At 44.9% G+C, this 18918-nt stretch overlaps 1 protein-coding gene across 1 annotated transcript in view; it reads right to left on the bottom strand.

Annotated features, from left to right (window-relative positions):
• FGF18 (fibroblast growth factor 18) overlaps nt 1-18671 on the bottom strand; it is a 112350-nt gene extending 93679 nt beyond the window's left edge. The window contains exons 1-3 of the mRNA XM_075131376.1: nt 18176-18671; nt 16813-18049; nt 16545-16581 (exon numbers count right to left, since the gene is read on the bottom strand). Coding sequence (XP_074987477.1) covers nt 16545-16581; nt 16813-16844 — 69 coding nt within the window. The 5' untranslated portion in view covers nt 16845-18049; nt 18176-18671. The remainder of the gene's footprint in view (nt 1-16544; nt 16582-16812; nt 18050-18175) is intronic.
• Nucleotides 18672-18918: the final 247 nt, after the last annotated feature.

The following is an 18918-nucleotide window of genomic DNA, read 5'->3' as shown; positions in this document are numbered from 1 at the left end:
GCCTCTGAGAAGGGGTTACAAACAATGGAGAGCATTAGACCAATTTAAAATCACATCATGGTTATCCCCGTCAACATTTTTCATAGGCTCATGACTTGCAAAACAGTGGCAGACTGACCATTGCTACCTAATATTCAGGGCTATGCAGGCTGGAGGAGGTGGGGATGGAGGCACATCACCTCACCAGGAGTTACCTGTGTACTTCTGGGTGACTCAGCCAGATATCCTCCATGGACGCTGGCTCAGTGCACGCTAAGCGGGGACAACATGAGCTCTCTCTCTCTCCTGCCATTTGTACCAGCCCTGCTGTGCTGGCCAGTGCAGAAGAGGGCAAGACCACAGCCTTGGAGGGTTTTACTCAGTGCTATATTCTCCCTGTCCCTTGCACTGGGGGAGCACAAGGACTAGGACTGCAAGGGGAAGGGAGTCTATCTGCCAAGGAATTTCTACCAGACTCATCACAGTGCTGAGTACGCTTGCATGGCCAACCAGAATCTGAGCCTTGGGTTGCAAGTATGTTGGGATATGTAGAAGAGTAGGCAGTTTGTCACTACCTGTAAACAACTGAGGCAGAAGCAGAGCGTGGAAAGAAAGGGCATCCTCTGTTTACTTGTCTAGTTTCAAAATACCAGGTGCTTATGGCTCTGAATTGGCTTTGAACCAGCTGCTGTGAGCTGACCTGGAGATAGATCTTCCATTATTCTGAGCTTCTTAATTCCCTATACACACTGCATCTCCTAAATACACGTTATTCTAATCACTTTATCCCTGAAGGCCACAAGTATTTGTAGTATATATTTATATGTTATTCGGCACAACTATATTCTTATGGGCAGACAGTATAGACCCTAAAATTTTCTCATGTTATGTTCTGTTGCATTAGTTTCCACCGATGGTTGCCTATGTGGTGGAGTTTCAGTGTTAACTGTTTGTTTTTTTACAGTCTTATTGCTACAGCCCCATGGGGTATACATGGGGTATAAACCTTATGTAGAAGACAAGCTCCTTGCACTGAATAGCTTGACAGACAGTGCTGACCAGTGGATAGAGCACTGGACCGGGAATCAGGAGACCTGAGCTCTGTCCCTAGATCTGCTCCGCATCTGCTGTGCAACTGATGGCAAATCTTGGGGCCTCCACTTCCCCTCCCACCCTTTGCCTGTCCTATCTATTTAGATGTTAAGGTGCTGGTGGCAAAAATTGTCCATTACCAAGTATTTGTACAGTGCCTGGCACAAAGGAACCCGAGTGTCGGTTGAGGCGTTCATGTAACACAAATAAAAGCACTAATAATAACATACAATCCATGTTAAGTAATGATACAAGGAGGTACAGTGAGACTTTAGACCAGAACCTAACTCAACGGTTACCAAACTGTGGTCTTCAGAGAGCTGGCTGGCATTTGGGACCAGATTTTCAAAGATATTTAGGCACCTAGTGGGAATTTCAAAAGTGCAAAGTAGGTTAGTGCCTAACTCATATTGATTTCAATGTGCTTTGAATATCACACTATACGCCTATCTGCATCTTTATGTGCCAAAATACCTTTGAAACTCTGGCCATAAAGACATCCCTCTACTGAAAATCAGTAATTTTGGGCTACAGTTCAGCAAAAAAATTTTGAACTCCAGGTCAGAGATAGTGCTATTTCAGCCTCACTAAATAGACAGTGTAACTACTGGAAATTCTGAATGCCGAGACTTTAGAGATTGTGATTTACATACCAGTATACCATTAGTGTTGTGTCATGATACTGGCTAGACCTGCACCTGTTATGCTCTTTGTAAATTTGAAATATGTGATTTGTGTTGGAGGTTACAATTATTTTCATAACATTTAAGTGCCTCATTCTCCACTGCATTACACCAGTTTTTTGTCAGTGATTTCAATGGAATTTTACTGGCAAAAAACTAGTGCTAACACAATGGAAAATTAGGTCCTGAATTTTACACACCATTCCAACATAAGTTAATAACAAAACTGCCTGCTCTTTTGGATAAAATGTTGTGTGTACGCAACCTAAAACTGTATTCCTGTCAAAGGCACCAACAATTAGAATTTCAGGTTTATCTATATATTGATTGCTATGGGGCTGTTTACTATTCTGATCTCAGCTGGTAGGAAGTCTTGCCAATCAACGTAAGGTCACGACCACAGGGTCAAAAGCTTGCACTACATACATCATAATTTATTTTACAGATAGTCAATACCAAATTGCACCATGCAATTTACAGTACAACATCACATTTAGTGCCTAAAGCCACCCATACGGTACTTTCTCCTTAAGACCTTTCCTATGCAGTTTAAAGGGTTGATTTCTGCTTTCAGTTACGCTGGTGTAAATGTGGAGGAACACCATTTGCTATCAGATTTCCACTGATGTATCTAGAGCAGAATTGGGAGCATGATTTGAATATACATTTGAAAAGGGTTTGCTATCTCTTTCGTTTCACGTCTCACTGTGGAGCAATTTTTTTAAAATTGTGCTAGCCCAACTAGTATCAGGGTTAACATATTACTGAAAGGTTTATGTGCATACCTATCATAGATGGAGCAATAAACAACATACCAAGCAGCTGTACAGATAAAATATAACACTTACAGCTAGACAAATAACTCAACATGAAGTCTGTGAATATTAACTCAAATAAAAAATGGAATTATTTTTCACTGGGTGTTTTCTTTACCCCTTTCATTTTTACTTTCAGCTAATATTCTACAAACAACTTCACAGGCTCCTATGCTCATGGCAACAACACATTTTAAGTGAAGATCAGATAATGTAAACTGAGTTTTGAACTCATAAATGCAAGTATTCACCCCAAAAGTCTGATGTTACATTCATCCAGGCAGGGAAAGCGAAACAATCCATGCCAACAATTAGGGATTCGTGTTTTTATCACACCTGCTGAATAGGAAATATGCTGAGAAACCTCTTCCCCATGTGCAGTTCATTTCACATAAACCACCAACTAGCCATCAGGAGGTCACTACCAACCTGGGCAGGATTCAGATCGACAGGCTGGTGGTGAAAGATTCTTCTATCACTTCACCAATCCATGCAGGTTGGCACCCAACAGCATGCTATTGGAAACCCTCTTCTATATCCCATTATCACTCCTTCAGGCCATCCAGCATGCATGTACCCATACATTTCTTTCTATCTAATAATTCCTTAATTCCTCCCCATATTTTAATGTAAATCTGTCTTTCATAGAATCACAGAATATTAGGGTTGGAAGAGACCTCAGGAGGACATCTAATCCAATCCCCCACTCAGAGCAGGACTAAGAAGGATTTAGGATTTTGCCTAAGAAGTGTACAGGATATTCCAAAGGACACTGGAAACACTAACAAACTAATCTGAAGAACGAAGCCAACAATGGGGCTTGGGGAAGAGGAGAAGACAGTTGAGATTTACAATAGAAGGAAGAGAGCTCGGAGGAATAAGCAATGATGGTGATGCCATGTAGGAAGTGCAAACCATTATTAATTCCTTCGTTCTGGTATTTCTATAGCTGCTTTATGCAATTCCACTGGAATTCCACAGAGATTTAGCATTAGTTAATCTCAGTATCCCTTTTATTATAACGTGGTGATCAGAAGAATCATTTAGCACATTAGGATCCTTTTCATTTTAAATGCTGCTTCCTCTCTATGATGTCATCTAATTGTTTATTGAATGACCCTTGCATCTCGGTCTTATCAACAGTCCCCAGTAGCCCATTCCATGCAGAGATGATTTTTGTTGTGGTAAAGTACTTCCTGATGCTCATTTTTAAGCACGTTTTTCTTCAGCTGCTTCTCATCCTGTCATTGGCACTAGGCGCAGTTTTTGGTTTGATTGCCCCTGTAATCTGATGTTTCTATAGAGTGCATTTCACCACAAAACAAAAAAGCAATGTTCAAGAAGTGGGTTGGAGGTTTCCCCTGGATGACAACTAGATACACATGTCCCTGGATATAATGAGCCTCACAGTAACGCTATATATGTGTATAAAGCCAGGTCCCTTTACATATCAGGAAACTGAGGCACAGAGAGGTGAAGTGACCCAAACTTGACATGTGCTGAGCCCCTTCAACTCCCACTGAAATCATTGATCATTGATTTCAGTGGGAGTACAGCAGGCTCATCTCCTCCCAGAATAGGCTTTTAAATTACTTAATTAAAGTCAGAGAGCAAGTCATAAGACATAACCATAAGACAGCACTGCCTCCCAAATTGCCCTGTCTGAGATCAACAATCCCTTTAAGCCACAGCCCTTAGTAGGGGTTTGCATGGAGCAGCACTGCCCCAGTCAGAGTCCCAGCAGAGTTCCTGATGGGGGGAGGGGGGCACAGCTGCTGTTACCCGCTTTGAAAGCATCAGACATGCACCTTTGCAGTGGGCATTAGCTGGGATAGAGGGAAATGGGCCATAGCCCAACTGCCTCCTTCTGAGAGGATAGTGACACTATCAACACTAGCCTGGAACACTCTATGTACCCCACAGTGCAAAGACTGGAACTGTGTCTGGCTTCTGGTCAGGACTGTGCTCACCTCCCTGGGTGCACCTGTCCAGATACAATCTGGTCCTTTCTGCATCCTGCAGTGGGTTCTGCTCGTATATCTGCAGGTAGACACTCATTTGTTGCACTTTCAAGCGAGCCTCAACTTTCTGAAAATTTGTCACAGTATATTTAGCAAAGAAACTGGCCTCTCTTGTCTCTAATGTCTGAGTCAATGATTCCTGAGAAAGATTGGCAGTTGGACTCTCTTTTCCTAGAAATTGTTGGACAACATTCATGGAGATGAGGAAGACCTATTAGAACATCTGCTCTGTTCCCCTTCCAAAGCAGGATTGTTCCCTACAGCGTATTTTATTGTGCTTTGCTTTGTCCAGTGCAGTTTTAAATGTGTCCTGCACAATGAGACTCCTCCACAACCTAATACATTCCACCGCTCAGAAGATTTTCACAAGACTCAGCCTAAAATCTCCTTTCCTTAACTTTGAAATTCATATCCTCTCACTAAGGAAAGTTTGCCTGTGTAACTATTCACAAAGATCACCATCATGCTCTGAAGGGTTTTCACTAAATTACAAGAATGAGCTTTAAAGACACTGGGCAAAATCTGCACAGAACATAGCTGTAGCCTTCTTTTCTAGGATGTTGCGAGACTTGGTAACAACTCTAATGACTCTGTGGCTAATGTACTAAAGGAATACAATGCATTTCCTAGTATACTGGTGTCACAGCAACACATCTTCCATTGAAAAGAATGGAACTTTGCATCTGATGATGATAAAATCTCCATAATAAACAAGGCATATTACCAAGTACTCTAAAGAGTATTACTACATCTATTGAGGAGATGCTTTTTCTAACTTGACTATATCTGCTGCATAATTTTTTTATTTGAGTTTCAATTCCAGTTTGCATGGGCAAATCAAGCAGTTAGATGCCTACCTGTTCTGTGTGCCAGCAGAGTTCTGCTCTCCGGCATCGACAGCAGCATGCCAAGTGGGAGAAATGACAGCAGCGAAGGCAAGCGAGTGGGATGGCTCCAGGAGTCCACAAAATTGTGAACCTCCCCTTCCCAAACCAGGATGATTGGCATGTCTGCTCCCACGCAGTGCAGACTCTGATCTCTGGAAGGAACTATTACAAAGGAAAAGATGCAGACCATGACAGTAAGTCTAGTCTTTCCTCTCACTGGTCTCCTTTATTTCCCTCTTCATGCTATAGCAAGGCCACTGAATGCCAATAGGAAAGTACTTTGGCAGCCTTAGACTGTCTTTTTTCCAGTCATTTCTTTGGATGCCTAATCCTCAGTATATATATTAAGTGATACCAGGTAGACTGAGTCAGTCCCAGACCTGCATACGTTCTGGCTGGACATGGTTACAGCACACTGTGTGATCAATCAACGATATAAAATCCAACACAGGAGAAAAGAAAAAAGGCCTGCTATTGCTACTGATCAGCATTGCAAATTCCTAGTGACTTCAGGGGGAGTTCTGCTTGAAAAGCCAGAATCAGACCTTAAGCAAACTCCTAGTCTCAGCAGGGACACAGTAAAAAGAGCACCAGTGGTTTCTGTTTGTCCTCTGTCAATGAGTTCAGTGTGCAGTGTGCTCAATTTACAAGCAAAAATGTTTTTATTCTTTTTGACTAATTGTTAACCTTGCAAACTCTACCAGGAATCACACAGTTGAGCTGGGTTCTTTCCCTCTTGAGCATTATAACCAGTAGAAAGGTTCTTCCAGGCAAATTATGCTCTCCGTGACACTTGTCCCATTCCCTTCACCCTAACCAATTATACCATATTACACGATTCCGCTGGTCAGAGGGGATGAACTAGAATGCAGCTCGCTATTGTATAGTCATGTTAGTTCGACAGAGCTAGCAAGAGCAAAAAGCTGTGACAAAAATAAGATTGTATAAACAAGTTTTATAAGTTTTTAAATAAACTGAAGCAGTTACAACTGTGAACACGTGCCTAGAGCAGATCTGATAAGTGCCATTTTCACAGTCAAAGTTGAACCATACTTAGAATCACAGAATCATAGAATCATAGAATATCAGGGTTGGAAGGGACCCCTAAAGGTCATCTAGTCCAACCCCCTGCTCGAAGCAGGACCAATTCCCAGTTAAATCATCCCAGCCAGGGCTTTGTCAAGCCTGACCTTAAAAACCTCTAAGGAAGGAGATTCTACCACCTCCCTAGGTAACGCATTCCAGTGTTTCACCACCCTCTTAGTGAAAAAGTTTTTCCTAATATCCAATCTAAACCTCCCCCACTGCAACTTGAGACCATTACTCCTCGTTCTGTCATCTGCTACCATTGAGAACAGTCTAGAGCCATCCTCTTCGGAACCCCCTTTCAGGTAGTTGAAAGCAGTTATCAAATCCCCCCTCATTCTTCTCTTCTGCAGGCTAAACAATCCCAGCTCCCTCAGCCTCTCCTCATAACTCATGTGTTCTAGACCCCCTAATCATTTTTGTTGCCCTTCGCTGGACTCTCTCCAATTTATCCACATCCTTCTTGTAGTGTGGGGCCCAAAACTGGACACAGTACTCCAGATGAGGCCTCACCAATGTTGAATAGATGGGAATGATCACGTCCCTCGATCTGCTCGCTATGCCCCTACTTATACATCCCAAAATGCCATTGGCCTTCTTGGCAACAAGGGCACACTGCTGACTCATATCCAGCTTCTCGTCCACTGTCACCCCTAGGTCCTTTTCCGCAGAACTGCTGCCTAGCCATTCGGTCCCTAGTCTGTAGCGGTGCATTGGATTCTTCCATCCTAAGTGCAGGACCCTGCACTTATCCTTATTGAACCTCATCAGATTTCTTTTGGCCCAATCCTCCAGTTTGTCTAGGTCCTTCTGTATCCTATCCCTCCCCTCCAGCATATCTACCACTCCTCCCAGTTTAGTATCATCCGCAAATTTGCTGAGAGTGCAATCCACACCATCCTCCAGATCATTTATGAAGATATTGAACAAAACCGGCCCCGGGACCGACCCTTGGGGCACTCCACTTGATACCGGCTGCCAACTAGACATGGAGCCATTGATCACTACCCGTTGAGCCCGACAATCTAGCCAGCTTTCTACCCACCTTATAGTGCATTCATCCAGCCCATACTTCCTTAACTTGCTGACAAGAATACTGTGGGAGACCGTGTCAAAAGCTTTGCTAAAGTCAAGAAACAATACATCCACTGCTTTCCCTTCATCCACAGAACCAGTAATCCCATCATAAAAGGCGATTAGATTAGTCAGGCATGACCTTCCCTTGGTGAATCCATGCTGGCTGTTCCTGATCACTTTCCTCTCATGCAAGTGCATCAGGATTGATTCTTTGAGGACCTGCTCCATGATTTTTCCAGGGACTGAGGTGAGGCTGACTGGCCTGTAGTTCCCAGGATCCTCCTTCTTCCCTTTTTTAAAGATTGGCACTACATTAGCCTTTTTCCAGTCATCCGGGACTTCCCCGGTTTGCCACGAGTTTTCAAAGATAATGGCCAATGGCTCTGCAATCACAGCCGCCAATTCCTTCAGCACTCTCAGATGCAACTCGTCCGGCCCCATGGACTTGTGCACGTCCAGCTTTTCTAAATAGTCCCTAACCACCTCTATCTCCACAGAGGGCTGGCCATCTCTTCCCCATTTTGTGATGCCCAGCGCAGCAGTCTGGGAGCTGACCTTGTTAGTGAAGACAGAGGCAAAAAAAGCATTGAGTACATTAGCTTTTTCCACATCCTCTGTCACTACTTTATGCCCAAAGGCTCCAATCCTACAAACACATGCATGTGAGTAAGTTTTCACATGTGAGTACCATGCCTACAGTAATTTACATGGGTGTTTGCCCAATCAAATAGACAGTTTGGAGTGATCATATCAGAAGCTCTTGATGTGTGTATTTATCTTGACACATGTAGCACGCAGTAGCCTATGTTTTAAAGGGACAACATCAACTTAAAAATCACACTACTATGTGAACATGTTTAAATCTATTATTCCTGGAAGTAACATGGATGGTTCCTATCGCTGGAAAAGATGAGAGCAAAACAATGTTTTTTCTTGGGGGGATGGGGCCCGGTTTATTTACATTGTGCATTTGACCACAAGTTGTATATAGTCAGCTTCAGTGTTTCCCTTGTATAATCAATTTCCTTGTTGCTTTTGTGGGTCTTTCAGGCAGGAACATGGGAGAAGAAAAAGCAATTTAAAAAAAAAAGACAAGAAAATGTGATTGTAAATCAACAAAAATGTGCAGAGGGGATAAGGAGCAGGTGTAGCGCCTGAAATGACTTTCAACTCCCTGGGAGTCTGTCCACTAGCTTCAGACCCCCCGTGCTGATGGGAATGTCCATCTCTTTTGCTCACATGCCAAAATTACACTCCAGAAGACAGAAAAGGCCACACTGCGATGCTACAGTAAGGATGGAAGCTTTACAACATCAACTGTTCCTTGAAAACAAAACATTTTAGATCACAGCCTGGCTCAATCTTATGTTGTCAGTCTGCAAATTTGGTCCTTTTTGTGCCTCACAGGCCTCCCAAAAACCACCACTACTGCCACCATGATTCATAGATTCATAGATACTAAGGTCAGAAGGGACCATTATGATCATCTAGTCCGACCTCCTGCACAATGCAGGCCACAGAATCTCACCCACCCACTCCTGCGAAAAACCTCTCACCTATGTCTGAGCTATTGAAGTCCTCAAATCGTGGTTTAAAGACTTCAAGGAGCAAAGAATCCTCCAGCAAGTGACCCATGCCCCACGCTACAGAGGAAGGCGAAAAACCTCCAGGGCCTCTTCCAATCTGCCCTGGAGGAAAATTCCTTCCCGACCCCAAATATGGCGATCAGCTAAACCCTGAGCATATGGGCAGGATTCACCACCCAGATGATGGCAGTCTTACCAGCAAAGATTTAATAGACAATGGTGTAATGTGGTCTCATGTTATTGAAATGCCATTACTTTTACAATCTTCACTACAGTACATTTTTAGGGTAGCAGGAAGAATTATCATAATTAAAACCAAATGCTCCTGTCACAACATGAATAAGCAATTATAGTGACACAGTATCGTCAATTTTCATGTTGTTTCCCCACTCTCCATAAACACACTTACTTATTAATATGCAAACTTTAGTAATTAGCAATGGGTCTTCTGGTCATTAGCACTAATTGGTGGGGTTCTGCGGTAACTATTAAGTTGTGCTTTAGCCATCTATCTCATCATACAATTAAACAAACCACTGAGGAGAGGTCTGAGGGAAACATCACGAGAAATTTACATTGTTTATACTTTACATATTGGGTTAGCTCTTTAATGTTATTTACCTGTGCCTGCAAGGGAACCCCCAGTGACATACTGTCTTATGATCTGTCTGACCACCCCCCTACCTGACTCTGCATCCTTTCCAAATACTTCCAATGCAGTTTTAGTCAAATCTTGGCAAGAGAAGGCTGTTCCAGGGTGTTCACATTCACACGTCAGACATTATGTGGGAAGCACATTCTTAGCTTGTTCCACAGTATGTGAGGCAGCTTCTGAGTAAATTAAGACTTGACTTGCAGTAGGCTGTCATTCCACCAAGGGTGCCAGCCTCCCTCCATTCCACCAAGGGTGCCAGCCTGGATACCCCCCTTTTTTATTTGTTCTTATCCCTGTCCATTCTTCTATGCTACCCTTATGAACAGAACACCCACCTCACACTTGTTCAATAAAGTACCTCTGTCCCCTCATTTAAATGACCTCTAACACCTCACTTTGCCCAAGTCACCTGTGAGAGGTGAAGGCAAAAACAATCATTCAACTGAACCATCAAGATGGTATTATTGTAACGCTTCTCTTTCGTCTCCTTCCCCCTTTTCTATCAGGGTGATATGCACCACTGTGCAGATGGCCATTGCAAGGCCTATGCATCACTTGGTACACAGACTTTGTGCCTGACCCTGCATGGGATGAATTTCACCCTTATTGTGTCTCACCCAATTTCAACTGCAAGCTCAGGGCAGGGCTGGGTCTTTCCTTGTTTCTGAGGCACCTAACACACTTCTGGACACTTGAAAATAATGATAAACAATAACCACAATGATATAAGCATAGCAGATCCTTCAAGAATTCAAGCATGAGCACAGCAGTTCTGCTTTTCTGGCCAGAGCCGTACGGCAGTGTCAGTACTTGCAATATTGAAAATAACCAAAATCCTGAAATAATGTAAATGCGTGTTTCTTTCAAGAAGCCTGGAACAAGAATTTGTGTGGCAACTAATTTTTTTGCAAGAAAATGAGGTGTCGGTGCTGAACATACTTTGTGCCTTGTTTGGACCAGTTTTTACCCAAACATCTTAAATGTACAAAGAAAAATATGATTCATTTTGAATCAGAAAGTGAAAGTAGATGGTGCACTGGCCCCCTGGGAGCTGTGAAAACATTGCTGTGTCACATACATTTGAGATCACATTAGCCACATAACACGTCAACTTTTGAGCCTTTGGTCAGAACTGGAAACCTGCAAGTGCAGAAGCTCCTGCAAGAGAAGGGGGAAAGGAGACTGAAGAGTGAGTTGGAAGCCTCTTCATCCAAAAAAGACACAGAGAAGGAGGCTTTCATTACTCCTTTTTGCATAGTGGTAAGTGGATACAGGTGTCGGAGGACAAATACCATTCCACACTTCTCAGGAAGACCTACGAGTCTGGATAAGTCTGCTGCTCAAATCAGTTACAAGTCATTGGTCAAGCAGCAATGGCTTATTTATGACCTCCCTAATTCCAAATGACCATGGCACGTTTTCATACAGGCAGCCTGTTCCCTGTTTGTCCATAAAATCATGAGCCCCAAGGACTATGTGGATTGAGAGAGGTGGAGTCACAATGTCATTATCTGTAGACAGGTGGAATGGCTCAGCAGATCACAAAACCCCTGGCAGTCAGTAAGATCTTTCCCTTAGGGGTAGGGAAGTATAAAAAGAAAGCATAACTGCAGAATGGAAATAGAAAACTCCCCAGCGTGGGGTTGAACCCAGACCGATGACTTGAATGAGGATCCCAAGTTTCCCAAACACACCCTTTGTTCTCTCTGGTCTCTCAAGCTGCCACTTTTATCAACTCTCCCTTGTGCATCCGTACAAGGGTAGGAGGAGCTGAGCTGGAGTAAAAGCACAATCACAGTCCCACTGTGGAGGAAAAGGGAACCGGGGGGAAGGAGGTTTATGACATCTAATCTGAAAACAGATGTTTTATCCGTGTGTTTTACTGTCATTTCAGAGAGCACCTGTGAGGCTGGAGGCAGAGGCAAGTACAGGGACATTGCACCAGCACATGAGAACCAAAGCGTGTAAGTGACCACGCTACTGCCACTGTCCATGCTGAGTGATCATTTTAAGGTCCAATAACACAGACACCTCCAGAAACTACTTCTACACAGTAATGGGAAGTGGTAACCTCACCTCTCCAAAAGCATGTAGTGCTTTGTTCTGGGGAATGGAGGGACACTGGACCCATAAACCCAGGCTGATTTTAGTGGCTGTTTTGAAGTCTGTGGCTGAGTCCCAAGAGCTCTACCCACCTGTCTCTGGCATCACTCACCAACCTGCAGGGCCGGCTCTTAAGGTAGAAGCTGTGCGTGCGATGAGTAGCAGGAGGATGAGAAGAAGGAAAGGGCTGGGTGTCTGTTTGCACAGGTTGGGAAAGAAGGGATCGGTGGGGGGATGTAGGCAAGGAGAGATACTTGCTGAAGCATTGGGTGAGGTTGGCCTAGTTTATACATGTGCTTCTTCATACGTCCATAAAGGACAATCATCATCAGTATCCATGACAAAAACAAGCACAATGGGTTAGATCCCTTAATGGGATGTGGCAGCAGATTCTAGCCACAGAGCTAGTATATCTAGCTTCAGTCGGAACATGCAGTGCAAGAGTGACCCTCTGGTGTCCTAAAGCCTGGGTAGAGGCTCCTGTAGAACACATATCCTGGTCCTGGCATAGGGGGCATGGCCAAGAGAAAAAGTATGACCCTATGCAGATCAATTACAGCAGTTCCTGCCTCTTGGGTAGCCAGAACAAGTAAGTGCAGCCTGCTCTAAATTATGCCTGGGGACCAGCCCCACACCCAGCCATCACAGGAATGGGGAATTGCAAAACTAATCTACACACCATGCTGGCAGACCCATGCCTCCAAAGTCTGCTGTGCTCAGCCAGGCTGCAGGATCTGGCCCATGAACGTGTGGAAACAACACTTTTCTATGTCTCACTTTACAACGACCCAGACAAAAACTGTGCCCACAAGAACAGCTTTAGGAGAAACAGCAGCTACAACTCATGTAGCACGCAGCAGCCTTCCTCTTAAACAATGTGCCCAAATATAGCCAGCCACCTTGCTCCATGTGCTCCACGGACTCCCCATTCACTTCCAGACTCTATTCAAAGCCTTGGTCCTAATCTACAAGGTCACAAAAGTGAAGAGCCTAGCCAACTCAGACTGTTCCTGGAAATAGAGGAAGTAAACTGAGGAGATGCTGAATGCTCAACATAACTGATACACATAGATCTTAGATATCATGGAGATATATTCCTTATAAATACCATGGATAAATAATACCTATCTTCTGTATTTATGAAGGCATCTACTATGTGTACTATTTTCAGAGTAGCAGCCGTGTTAGTCTGTATTCGCAAAAAGAAAAGGAGGACTTGTGGCACCTTAGAGACTAACACATTTATCTGAGCATAAGCTTTCGTGAGCTTCAGCTCACTTCATCGGATGCATTCAGTGGAAAATACAGTGGGGAGATTTATATACATAGAGAACATGAAACAGTGTATATGATAACACTCATTGTTTCATGTTCTCTATGTATATAAATCTCCCCACTGTATTTTCCACTGAATGCATCCGATGAAGTGAGCTGTAGCTCACGAAAGCTTATGCTCAAATAGATTTGTTAGCCTCTAAGGTGCCACAAGTACTCCTTTTCTTTATGTGTACTATGTAAGGCTGGATTTTGGATTTGAATGGCCCCAAGCAAAGGACGGATGGTCCCAAGAAACTAGAGAAGGAAACCAGATGAACTCGCCACCAAAAAAAGGGGAAGAGGATGGACAGTGAGCTGCCTTCTTTCCAGCCTGCTGGAGGAGAGGGACGGTTGGTTTGCTCAAATTGCTCATCTCCATATAGTCCCCAAAATCATGGGTCCCAAAGGGCTCATTTGTGCTTAAGACCCAGCTCTATTACTAATAGGTTGCTGCCAGTGGGGTACTTTTCTAACTTGCCCAAAGGTATTTATGTTGAAAGTGACACATGCTGACCTAGGATGTCCCTGTTAAACATTGGTATCATGTACGCATACCTTCACTTGAGAAATCCTTCTAGTCTTAGCAAGCTAACTATGAAGAAAGATAGATCTTTGTCCACAGTGTTTTCTTTCAGGGTTCAGGATAAATTCCACCTGCTCCTGAAAACTACTGAGTTATCTTAACTCCCTTAATTCCTCTATTTATTGATCCCCAACTCTTCTAAAACACTGGAAACCCATTTCAGACACCACACAATATGAAGCTAAACTAACTAGCAATGGCACATTGATATGACAGTCCAAAAAATTGAGCCTAATTTCCCACTGCTAGTAATTTATAGATAGTTATGGTGAATTGTAATCTGCTTTTATTGTCTAGAAATTTACTGAAGAGGGAGGATTTTAGGCATGGAGCAAAAATCTCATCTGGCTTCATAGATCTTATTTTGATATGCTGCACTGTTTAAGTACTAGTTCAGTAGAAAAGTAAAAACCACATTCTAGCAGGTGCTAAAATTTCTGTAACCACTGACTGCTAAGCCACCAGGTAATATTCAGGAACCATGGATCATAATTCTTATCATTAATATGTAGGTCAACTCACTGATCTTAATTTATATAGGATGGTGAAAGTAGGTCTTGGAATATAATTCATTTGGGACATTCCTAAAGTCTCCCAACACACAGCTTTTTAAGCAAAACAAATATTAAGCATAACAGATGCATTAATTTACTCTAGTTCACCAAAGGTTAACTCTTACCCAAACCGATCATTAGAAAATAAATCCTATAATCCCTCTTTCCCATTCAGGCTCTAAACATGTAATCGCATGAATAAATCTAGAGAGAAAGTGTAACAAAATAGGCAATAAAAACTCACTGCATTCGCATCTTTTTATCTACCATTAATATTGTAAACACTCTCTTTCAGGCCCTTTAGTATGACTAATCTAACGTTTTGGCTTCCCACACTACTAGCCATAATAGTGTGCCTCTTGTTATAACAACCAGTTTGATTCACCACCATAGAAAAGTGGTAGAAGAAGATACCTCAGAGTAAATCCTAGTGTCAGATCTTCTTGCAAAATGCTGCAAAATCAGCACTAAATCTAAAAAGTATGGTTCTAATAGTAAGAGAGTACAGAACTTTCTCTTTTTTTGCTTCATTATTTTATTGCTCTGGAAGCCTGCAAGCTCCAACTGTATAAATGCCAATAACTTCCCAAGTTTTAAGGCTGTTGAAGTAAGAGATCAGATTTTAGCAAGTGCTTTCCAGGCAGTGAGCCAAACTTCTTCTGATTCACTAAAAGCAACAAGGGGGCGGGGGGGGGGGGGAGGGGAATGAAGAGTTGATTAACTTCAGTTACCACACAATTTCAAAAATGTCTTAGTGCGAAGGGTGCAATCGCTGATTGCCCTGCCTGCCCAGCCTGTTGCGGGGGGGAATGAACTGGAGAAATACAGCAAACGCCTTCCAACCACAAAGTAGTTTACAGCTGTAGATCCCCTCTCTTGATTAGGAGGCTGCTCTGCTGAAATAAGGAGTTATTTTGTTTTTATAATCTAGCTGCAATTTTGCGGGAGGCGGGGGGTGGGGAATATGACATTTTTTTTCAATTTGGCCCCAGGCACTGGTCGTATTTCAGACACTTTAATCAGTTTGCAGAGGATCCGTTCCTCCCCACCTCAAAAACTGCCAGAGAACCCTGGAAGAACAGGTGCATTCCTGGCCCTCGTGCATGGGCATTGACCCAAGGGGTGCGGAACGACTGGGACCGCCACCGGTTTACACGGCAGCGCCTCAGAATACGAGTGGGAACCCAGCCCAGGTCACACTAGCAGGGCAGAGCAAGACGGAAGGGCTCCCAGAACTGGAGCACCTGCTTTGCCAACTCTGAAACACTCAAGATCGCGGGTGTGTCCTCTCCAGACGCACGTGTTGCATTTACACCAGCGAAAACTATGTCCTAGCAAACCACATCGTTTTTAAACCGTATTTTTGTTGTCGTGGAAAATGTGATTCGACTCACTCCACCCCGAATTTCAAACTCCCCCGCTCCTCCCCCCGATCTCTATCCCGCCTGTCTGTCAATTTCACGAGACAGCAGAAGTCTCGCTCCCAGTGATTTTCTAATTGTTTCACTTCTGCAGCTCGAAGGCAGCATCTTGCTTGGGTGGCTTTCTACTGAATAATTGGCGGGGGGGAGATGGGCGAGCAAGAAGCCTCCTTTTTCCGGCAAAGGACACTTGTGTTTTTTTCCAGTATCACTTCGTGTAAGTTCCCTAGGGAAAGGAGATCTAACAAGATCTAGCGCGTGCTATTCCACTACACATGCATCCATCCACATTTTGCAACTAGTAGAGTCCAACACTCCGCTCACATCATTAGCCAGGCTAATGCACTCCAGAGAATCCTTTTAATGTAGGCTACTGGCATCCACAAACGAGCTGTGGCCATTTGAAAAGGGGAGGGAAGGGAGGAGGTAAGAGAAATTAAAGATCATTTGTTCGTACAGTGGGTTGCCAGAAGTAGTCACTGAAATGAGGCTTAGCCAGAGGTGCAGCTGGTTTCCAGAGCAAGTGACACTCCACTATCTGGCGTGGTGATCATTTTAATCAACCTATAAAACTAGGGGTGGGGGGTGAAACCCCTTTGCAAAACTGCCTGACACTCAGAGGTCAACACGCCTCCTTTGTTTCTTTTTCCAACCCAAAGGGAGAGAAGACAGAAAGGACACATACCTGTACCTGAAAGCACAGCAGCAGGGAATGTAAACATCTGGAGAGGAGAAAAAAAAGCAACAAAAGATCAGATGATGCCGTGAAATGGCTATTATTATTATGAGTATTATTATTGTTAATACCACAGATCGATGCTTTGGTTAGGAAAGGCTCGGGTCTCAGTGACCACCTGATTGCAAGGAAAATGCAACCGGAGCCTTAAAAGATGAAAGTTTTCCCCCCCACACACACCACCCCAATTTTTTTTTTTAAATGTCATAATCCTTACAAGCAAGTGCAGGCTGAGAGCAGTGAATACATCGCTGAGTGAGAAGTGGGGGAGGCCAGTGGCTTCAAGTTAACGGAGCAAAATCCCCAGCCGCAGCCTTGACATGGGAATGATCCAGTTATAAACCCCCGCAGATTTCCAGCGATCTCGCTTCGCGCTGATAAACAAAGATGAGAAGTTGAGACACTGCCTGGTCTGCCTCCTCCGAGTGGCTCTCTTAGGCATCAGCTCTCCTCTTCCCCCGTCTCTCCTCCTCCTCCTCCTCCTCTCTCCGCCTTTGGAGAGATGAAGGTGCTTATTGTCAGTAACTTCCGATCATCAGCAAATAAACCCCCCCCCTTGCCTCCCCCGCTGTGCTAAGGACCCAGCCCTGCGAGGCGGATAAAGCCTTTTCCTGGATTCAGCTCCCCCAGATAGAGGCGCAACAGCAGCAGCCGCAGCGCTAGTATTTGCTCGAGGTTATGAGGGCTGGCGTTTGCCCTCTGATCCCCTTCCTTCGGATGAATCCCTCGGTGCTTGGGAGGTTATTTCAGGGGGAGCATGGCAGGGTGTAGCCCACAGGTCTCCTCCACCGCCGGATAGGTTCCTCGAGAGGTCAGAGAAGGGGGGGAAGGATGGATCTTTGCTCTCATGTGCACCCGCGCAGCTAATAGTCCGTCTGCCGGGGGAAAGCGCACACACAATGCTGGAGCAAAGGCTTCAGCCCTGATCTCTCTTCTCTTGCAGGCTCATGTTTCCTGCTCTCCCTTTCTCCTTCCCTCAGCATCACCACCTAGGGAGAGCATCGACCAGTGGTGTTTCCAATCAGTGCAGCAGGAAAAAGCAATCTCTCCACTTGCTGGGCGATCAAGATAAATACAATTGACCCCCCCCCCCCCACCGCCTCCGCAGTTCAGAGAGGCGATGAGCCCGGGCAGGAGTCCCCGATCCGCAGGCGAGCAGGGGCAGTCCCGGTGTATTTTTAAGGGTTCCTTCTCGATCGATGGGTGGGAACCAGACACACCTACCCCCAAAACAGTACCCGGCTAAGCAGACACGGGAAGGAAGCTCCTCGCTTATTATGCAGTAAGGGCAAGTGCCGAGCGCTTGGCTCCGAAAAGTCCCCTTCAGCTAGAAGAGCCCAGAGCTCTGCACAAAACTATCTGGTGGAGGCAGCTTAGCCGCTGGTCCTTCTCGATCCAGAGCCGTGACATCAAAGCCCGAGGGCAGGTTCCTACAGCAAAGGGTACGAAGCATCCTTTAAAAAACAAAACAGACAAGTTTTTTTTTTGTAAGGGGGGGGAGTGGGTGTGCCAAAGCCAAAACACCGCTCTCGGGATGCGTAGTGGGTGTCAAATAATACCACACACACACACACCCTTACCCACAAAAACAACAGCCTTCAGCTTTCTCCGACAGCTCGATCTTGCTTCCTACACAGGTTTGGAAACAATTTCAGTCCTCCCTGCGCCTCTGCCTTGCCCAGCTCCAGCAGCAGGCAGGGAAATCCGCAGCCCGCTCAGGGTTGAATGTCTTGCCCCAAAATCGAGCAAGCAACGCCCCTCTCCCCCCACGCTGGCTGCTTGGTGGGAGCTAGAAGCCAAGCGGCTGCGTCTGACTGTTCTCTTTGGATGGCCCACCAGCGCCGCGGATGCTTCCCTCGCCTCTGCCCCTTCTCTGTCCAGGAGCTCAGTGCTGACCACTAGCAAAGAGCCACCCGCCGTCCAGAGCGCTCCCCCGTGTGCTGCAAAGCGCGCAGCTCCTCTAGGCTCATAGAAGCGGCGGCAGACACGTGTCAGCCTGAAACAATCCAGCATGTTGCTTTGTTGCCATCCCTAGACAAGCCGGCCAAGGGAACCAAACCTCACATGCGCCCACTGTGTCCAGGGCTGCTGCTTCGTTTCTGGAGGGTGACACGAAAGACAGAAGCTGTTTCACTGGTGCTCAGAAAGCAACACGCCCGAGAAACAACCAAAGAGACTGGTGAAACCATTGGAATGGGAGGAGAATGAAACTCTCTCTCACATGCACACACACACGTGTGGGAAACCCTAAGAACCCAGACTCATGTCCTTTGTTGGTGGTATCAAGATGCTGCCGAAGAACAGCTTCTAGGCCCCCCTCTCC

This window comes from Caretta caretta, chromosome 8 (assembly GCF_965140235.1).
Source record: "Caretta caretta isolate rCarCar2 chromosome 8, rCarCar1.hap1, whole genome shotgun sequence".
Lineage (NCBI taxonomy): Eukaryota > Metazoa > Chordata > Testudines > Cheloniidae > Caretta > Caretta caretta.
The sequence above is the reverse complement of the archived record's forward strand: the minus strand, read 5'-3'. Positions and strand labels throughout refer to the sequence as shown.